Here is a 7,967-nt window from a genome sequence, read left to right as displayed (position 1 = left end):
TAGCGAAGCGACCCGTAGACATCTGTAAATGCAGATGCGTTGCCTTTGAACGACGGAAGGGACGCATAGAAGGATACTTCCCCTTCCTATGCCTCTTTTCTCCGTCGAATCAACTTTCCCTTCCCTCTTGCATTTATATCGTTAAAATCTATGCTTTAGATTGAAACAATATAGAGTACTTTTTTACAGAACGGAAAATACAGTGTTTTACAAATGCTACCTAAATAATATTTTTATTAAATGAATTATTGTAGAAATTATAAAAAACAGTATAATTTTGAAATAGCAGAGTGGTACAAATTTTATATTAATTTATTAGCAGTATGCTCGCTTCTTCTAGACCTCAGAGTTGCACTTGAGAGACCAACCTGCTGCACTTGAGTCTGCACCATCCTGGAGTCGGAGGAGATGGGTCCGAGGGCGGCCATCATGCGGTCTTTAGCGCTCAGCCACTGCGACAGGTTGTTGTAGGTGTCGTGGAAGTCCTTCATCTCCTCCATTAGACGGATCCTGAAGAAGAATGAGATTTTTCTTAGTAAAAAGCAATAAATAAGCAACTGACTGACTTCGCTAAAATGATCACTGCATAAGTCTGCCAAAAGTTGAAATGTTGTCGATGCTTTAAATGGTCCAAAAAAGAGGTAAGTGGATATTACCCTTCTATATGTCTTTTCCTCTACAGAGTTCTTTTACCCTTGCCATGAAAAGACAAATGTAGGAAGGGGGATAATTAAATTTTGAACTTCGACACACATTCTTTGATACTTTTGTATTTATTTCTAGTGTTTGAATTTCGACCATAAATCCTAATCTTAAAAACGATTTTTCCATACACAAATTATTAACATCTATTCGTGTAATTTTCTTAATGTTTACAAAATGTTAGCTACAGTAATTAATAAGACGTGTGTTACTTTTATTTATAAGTAAACTAGCATTCACCCGCGACTCCGTCCGCGTGGAATTAAATAGAACAAAAGTGGGTAGCCTATGTGTTCTTCCAGACTATCCTCTACACCCGTACTAAATTTCATCGAAATCCGTTCAACAGTTTAGGTACAAATTTTAACAAACATCTATCTAAACTTTCGCATTTATAATATTAGTATGATTGGTAATATGTTACTTGTCCTTGAAGGCGTCGTGTAGGGACTTCCAGCGCGAGGCGGTGTCCTGCAGCTCGTCGTGCAGCCTGTCTGCGCCCGCCGCGCTCTGCTTGCGCTTCAGCAGCGACAGGATCTGAACACACAGACATACATAAAATATATTGTTAGGAACAAAATTAGTACCGTGCTGTAGAATTAGCGCAACTCTATATTATCGGCATAAACGTCACGTCAATGGATATGATACGAAATGAGTATTAGAGGAAGTTCGAGAGTAGCACTAGTGGTAGAGAAGGTAAGGAGTAAAAGATTAGCATGGGGGCATATTGTGAGGAGGGATGAATTGCATGTTACAAGGAAATTTTTACAAGGAAAAAAGGTTATGAGTGTGGAGATATACCGGTAGAGGTAGACCTAGAAAGAGATGGATATATTGCGTGAAAGGAGACATGATCAAGAAGGGAGTGATGACAGAGATGATGTATGATAGAGATAGTTACGTAGATTTCGACCTTATTAACGATGTTATTTACCTGTGTTTTAGTAGAGTCCAATAGACTCTGTTTTTCATACATTTCCTCGAGGACAGCTCTCGCCTGCTTGATGGTCTTGTCCGCCTCATCCTTACTGTTGGGTACCGACTCCTTCGGTAATTGTCTTTGTACCTAGAAAAACAAATATTTATTTATTTTCTTACTAGCTTTCACCCGACACTCCGTGGAATAAAAAAAAAACAAGAGTAAGTAGTCTATGTGTTCTTCCAGACTGCCCTCTACATTTATACCAAATTTCATCGTAATCCGTTCAGCCGTTTAGGCTACAAACTGTAACAAACATCCATCCATCCATCTATCTAAACTTTTACATTTATAATATTAAAATATGAAAAGGATTCCAATTGTGGCAAGAGTCTAAGTATTTTTTTTTCAGACTATATTCTACATAGATGTTGTAATAAATATCCATACATCCATCCATCCAAAATTTCGTATTTATAATATTAATATAAAGTATGATTGTAGAAACAAATTGACATAACTTTTTGAGAATTAAATCAACTCAGAAAAAATATATATTTGGTCGACGATTTTATTTGCAAAAATAAAATGAAGTTTTGAAAGGCTAACCTTATCAAGGAAGTTGTTAAGAGCTCGGAAGTTATCCAAATGCTTCCTTATTTCGTCTCTGATAGAGTCTATTTCAGCTTGGCGGTCCGACAGCTTGCTGCCGATCAGGCCGTAGCGGTTGTTGATGTCCGACAGCTGCTGCTGTACTGGAGAAAGTTCTGAAAACAACATAAATAAATTGAAAATCAGTACTAACGCTATTATTATTAACAACTAGCTGTTCCTATGCACCTGCATAAAATTATAAAAAATTCATTTTATTATTCATATTTTGTCAAATTATCAATTGCAAATGTCAAAACGACATGACATGTTGTCAAACCATGACAACCTTGCTTCCTTGATGTTGGCAACAACTTATGGTCTCTTTCCCACATTAGGGTTTTTATCCAAAATATTTACCCATAAGTTTAACGGCGTGAAAATATATAACCTAAAGCGTGACGTCAGTGTAGGGCTTTTTAATAAAAAAAGAATTATTCGAAAATATTGTTTTTTGTGATTGCTTACATCTTAGGCAACACAGAAGTGTGTGTTTACGCTTTATTATATTAGTATAAAGTATAGTTAATGCGGTTTTTCGATATTAATCGACATTTTTATTTATAACTATACAAAACTAGTTGTTGCTCACGATTACGTCTGCGTGGAATTTAAAAAAAAAATAGGCTTTATTACTCAGTGATAACATAGCTTTTTAATGGTGTAGGAATTATTGATATTGGTCCAATAGTTTTTGTGTTATTCAAATACTTAAATACCCAAAATTACAAACTTTTTCTTTTTATAATATTATTTTAGATGAGAGATAGTATACCTTCTAGATGGAAGCCATCTTGACTTGAGCGTCTACTGGAGAAGCCGCTGGAGGCGGAGCCGGGGCTCACCATGTGACCTTTGCTGGGAGATGGAGATCTTGCGTCCAGGGAACGAGCTGCAAGAACATTACATATTTAAAACCGTCATACATAGACAAATAAATAAAATAACATAAAATAGAAACAAATCAATAAAAAAAAACACAGGTGAAGAATCGGTATGAAATGTCAAATCATTCATCAAAATCGATTCAGTCGTTTACGAAAAGAGAAGTCTATTCAGTCGAGCAATAAAGAATGCAACAAGGGAGAATTAATTTAAAACCAGATTAAAGAAAACATGGGTATCACCAGGGGGATAGAGGGGACAGTCCCCCCAAGAGACCATAAAAATGTAAAAACTACCACGAATAAGACCATACAAATTGTAGTTGCCCCCCCCCCACTAGACCAAGACTAAATTAACTATTACTAATATTATAAAAGGTGTAACAATGTATACTTACTAGGTGTTTGTCGTTTAGTAGGGCTGTATATCTGGCGGCGGCGGTGCGGGCTGTCGGCGCGCTCGCCGCGGGACAAGTTCTCGTACAACGCACCCGCCTCGTTCACCTAACACATAACAAATAATATTTAACAATATAAAAAAATCAACTGTACCAAGTTTCGAAGCAGAATGACTTAGATAGAGCGAAGTGGAGATTGACCAAGTAAGCTGACCCCACTACCATATGGGATACAGGTGAGGGAGAGGGAGAGAGAGAGAGAGAGAGAGAGAGAGAGAGAGAGAGAGAGAGAGAGAGAGAGATTATAAACAATATAACATTCCTACTTTATTTGGGTATTAAATTAAAGGTCTCGACTAGCACAGTACAGTTTAGTTAGTTTAGTTACAAGGGGGTGGACAAGTGGCATTTAGTATACGTTAAAATAAAGATAGTTGCAACGACCAAATCGCAAATTAGGTCATTTTAAAATTAAACAATAGTCTAATAGTTAATTTAGTTTTTATCTTCACCGATTTTCAGGTATTTTTAATAATTTAGAAATTTTTTTAGTCAATCACACAGATAAAAGTCCTGCAAAAACTAACTGTAATACTCACTTTGTCAATATTAATAGAGAAATCTCTATACTCCTTGGTCAAAGGTCGCAACTCCTCGTGCTGCACCTTCACGAGCTCGAGGTCCACGGCCACCGGCTGCAGCCGCGACACGCGCTCCTCCATCACGTGCAGCCACTCTACCACCTGCAAGAAAATAATCAAGTCAGAAAATAAAACAGATTAAAATCATATAGAGGAAGCATACTAGACACTTCATTTGAGACATTTAATATAACCTCAAAACATGTCAATATTAATTGTATATATATAAATTACCAATAGGTGTCCCTATATATTTAAATTTTATTTTGTGACACTGTTCACTTTACTTTACAACATAGATTGATAACTTCAAAGTGTAATTGTCAATTTCTACTGTCAATACACAATGTTATTTCAGTATTTTTAAAGGAAAAGAATTGGCAATCATTTTCTTCAGTTAAAGCAGTGAAAGCCCACGTTACAACTTAATTGTTACTTAAACAGTTTAACAATGCATATATAACATATTTTTTGTTTGAAATTCGTTAATTTTACTATTGGAATTGGTCCTTCGAGCCGGATGCCTTACAACAAATACATTAAATGTAACTCGATACAAATTTCATATTTATTTATTTAAAACAGTAACATTATCTTTGAAGTTGAAATAGCAATATGTTTAATACTTTATGTGTGATTTTGTTACCTGTATTCTCAAGGTCTCGTATTGATTCAGGTGATCAGCTCTCTGCTTAGACAATTTCTGTTTCTCTTCCAAATTGGTATTGAAGTCTCGCCACTGGTTCTCTAGACCCTAAAAGAACAAATGTAAGATTGAGAATATTTTTACAACTATTGCTAGAAGTTATTAAAAATGAAGTTACGACGGATGGATGGATTTGTTAGCGTTTGTAGCCTAAACGACTGAACGTATCTCCATGAAATTTGGCACAGGTTTAGAGCATAATCTGGAAGAACACATAGGCTACTTTTTATCCCGATAATAGTTATGGTTCCCGTGGGATTCATTAATTTAGTTTTTTAATGTTTACTTGATCATTCTGCAACGGTTCAACATATCTTATTGAAATTTGGCACAGATATAAAACAAAGTCTGGTGTACACATGGGATAAAGTTCATCCCCGAGAAATGTCCGGTTCCCGAGGGATACGTAGCTTTTTGTTATTTATACAGTTCGTATGTTTTCTAATACCACGCGGACGATGTCGCGGGCAACAGCTAGTAAGTATATATTTCTTATTATTTACCTTAATCCTGTCACGTACAACATGCGTGTCGGTGACATCTTTCTTTGCCAGCAGTTGTTTCCCGTTACGTAGACATTCCTCCAATAATGGCATTTGTTTGTCCCTAAAAAACAAAATAATTTAGAACAAATTCAATAAGAGAAAACACGTAAAAAACAGCCCTAGGTAATTTACAAAAGAAACAAGATTGTATAAAGCTGTAGTCATTTTTTTGATATGTTGGCTTCATCTGGACAAATTCGCTGAAAAAGCGAAGAGAAGAAGCTACTTTTTGGCGTAAGATGTCAGCAATCACAGCCACAGCATATTTTTGAATAATAATTTCTTTAATAAAAAGCCCTACATTTACGACATGCTTTAGGCTACATATTTTCACGCTATTAAACTTAGGGGGTAAACATATTAGAAAAAAACCTTCACGTAAGGGACCATAAACTACAAGCTGCCAACATTACGGAGGCAAGGTTTATTGGTAATGGTAATTTTGACATTTGCTTCGAGAATTTGACAAAATGTAAGCAAAAAAATAAAGTTTTTAATATTTCCATGCGGACGAAGCCGCACGGTAACAGCTAGTCAATATTTTACATACCTAGCAGCGATCAGTTCGTGTATCCGTGTGTCTCCCATGTCCAGCAGCTGCGCGTGCGCCGCCTCCAGCTTAGCTGCTTGCTGCGCGAAGCGAGACAACTCTGAACTCACTTCCTCTAGGAATTGACCACGCTTGCTGGACCTCTCTACTAACTTCTCGTATCTGGAAATACACATATATTGGTAAAATAACTTCTGGAAAATTCTTAACAGACCTTTAGTATTTCAGAATATAATAAATGAAAAAAGAAGGAAAATTTATCGTTTGAAATTATAAAAAAGCTATGACACTTAAATATAACACTAATATTATACAGATTTGTATTCTTGTGTATTCCCAAAAAACTCAAAAAATGACGCGTTACACTCACAGTGATATCTTATTAATCTTACTAATATTATAAATGCAAAAGTTTGGATGGATGGATGGATGGATGTTTGTTAAAATTTGTAGCCAGCTGAACTGATCTCGATGAAATTCGTCATAGAGAGGATAGTCTGAAAGAACACAAAAACTACTCACCGTTGTTTTTACTACGCGGACAAAGTCGCGGGCGAAAGCTAGTTACAGTTATTGGAAAACTAAGTAGGTAGAAACATTTATACCTGGCATAAATATCTTCAGCCCTTTGTTCGAGTTTCTTAGCGATCCTGGCGTTGGAGGGCGCTCGTGCGGCGTCGCGCGCGCCCGCCAGCAGCTGCGCGAGCGTGGCGCGCCGAGCCTCCGCCTCGTTGTGCGCGAGGCGTTGCTCGCGAACTTGCTCGTCGAGCCGCTCGCGGATTAACGACGCGGCCTTCTGTTGACTCCTGGAATAATTGCATTATAAGGAACTAGCTGTTCCCATACGGCTTCGTCCGCATGAATTTGTGATAATTTTATTTTATTGTTTACATTTGTCAAATTATCAATAGTAAATGTCAAAACGACATGACATGACAAACCTTGGCAATCTTGCTTCCTTGAAGTTGGCAGCAACTTAAGGTCTCTTTCCCACATTAGGGTCTTTATCCAAAATATTTTCCCCCTAAGTTTAATGGCGTGAAAATATATAGCCTAAAGCGTGACGTAAGTGTATTCGTAAGGCAACAAAGAATTGTGTGTTCACGCTTTATTATAATAGTATAAATAATAGACATTTTTAGTGTGGCATCATTTTCGACATTAGTTAAAGGCCATCTTTGAAAGTCGGGCATTCGCTCACTGGCTGGTAGCATCAAGTCGTGTCAAAATGTTCGATACATTTTAAGGTTGTAATGGTAATTAGTGGTTGGTTGGTAAAATTACTTTAAAACAGATAGATTTTGTGTCCAATCAAATAATAAAGCTGTTCGCCATCTTGTAATTCTTTTATTAATTAAAATTCGTTGTTAGTTGCTAAAATATTATTTAACGCAAATATTATCCACTTGTCCTTGTCCCTACAAGGGCACAATATGCGCTGCTCCATACATATCTATCTCTGAATCCACTCCCTTCTTAAGCATATCCGCTTTCATAGAATCTATATATACTTTCTTTGCAAACATACGACATACTTTACGAGTACAAATTTTAGATGGCAAAAGTTGTCACATGAATATAGTTATGCCTGGTTCGCACTTAGTCAGTATAGTAGCGTTTAAAAACTGCCATAATATAAACATAAACTGGCGCGAGGTAAATATAATCTATACGTGGCCTGTACTGTCCAACTGTACTGGTTAAGTGTGAACTTGGCAATAGAGAAAAAAATAAGTTCATTCCAGTCATCATTTTAAATAGAGTATTCGATAAACGAAAAATATGCTTATTTAAAATCTATTTCTTTCATTTAATTGTATAAAGAATGAATTAGCATTTGTCAATAAAGATATTGTAAATTTTGCTATTAACAATACTGACTTGAAAGCATTCTCAGCCTGTGCGAGCCAGTTGGCCTGCGCCTCCGCAGCATCCTGCAGACCCTGGCAGTGCAGCAGCGCGGCCTCC

General features: G+C 36.7%; 1 protein-coding gene across 1 annotated transcript in view; it reads right to left on the bottom strand.

Moving 5' to 3' along the window:
• Positions 1-7,967, bottom strand: part of LOC106108196 — an 84,553-nt gene that overhangs the window by 36,916 nt on the left and 39,670 nt on the right. The window contains 12 exon segments of the mRNA XM_013289294.1: positions 369-510; positions 1,127-1,239; positions 1,640-1,771; positions 2,234-2,391; positions 3,051-3,167; positions 3,558-3,663; positions 4,157-4,300; positions 4,845-4,952; positions 5,408-5,510; positions 6,000-6,161; positions 6,605-6,805; positions 7,881-7,963. Coding sequence (XP_013144748.1) covers positions 369-510; positions 1,127-1,239; positions 1,640-1,771; positions 2,234-2,391; positions 3,051-3,167; positions 3,558-3,663; positions 4,157-4,300; positions 4,845-4,952; positions 5,408-5,510; positions 6,000-6,161; positions 6,605-6,805; positions 7,881-7,963 — 1,569 coding nt within the window.

The sequence above is a fragment of the Papilio polytes genome, unplaced genomic scaffold (genome assembly GCF_000836215.1).
Source record: "Papilio polytes unplaced genomic scaffold, Ppol_1.0 DF821733.1, whole genome shotgun sequence".
NCBI classification, from domain to species: domain Eukaryota; kingdom Metazoa; phylum Arthropoda; class Insecta; order Lepidoptera; family Papilionidae; genus Papilio; species Papilio polytes.
The sequence above is the reverse complement of the archived record's forward strand: the minus strand, read 5'-3'. Positions and strand labels throughout refer to the sequence as shown.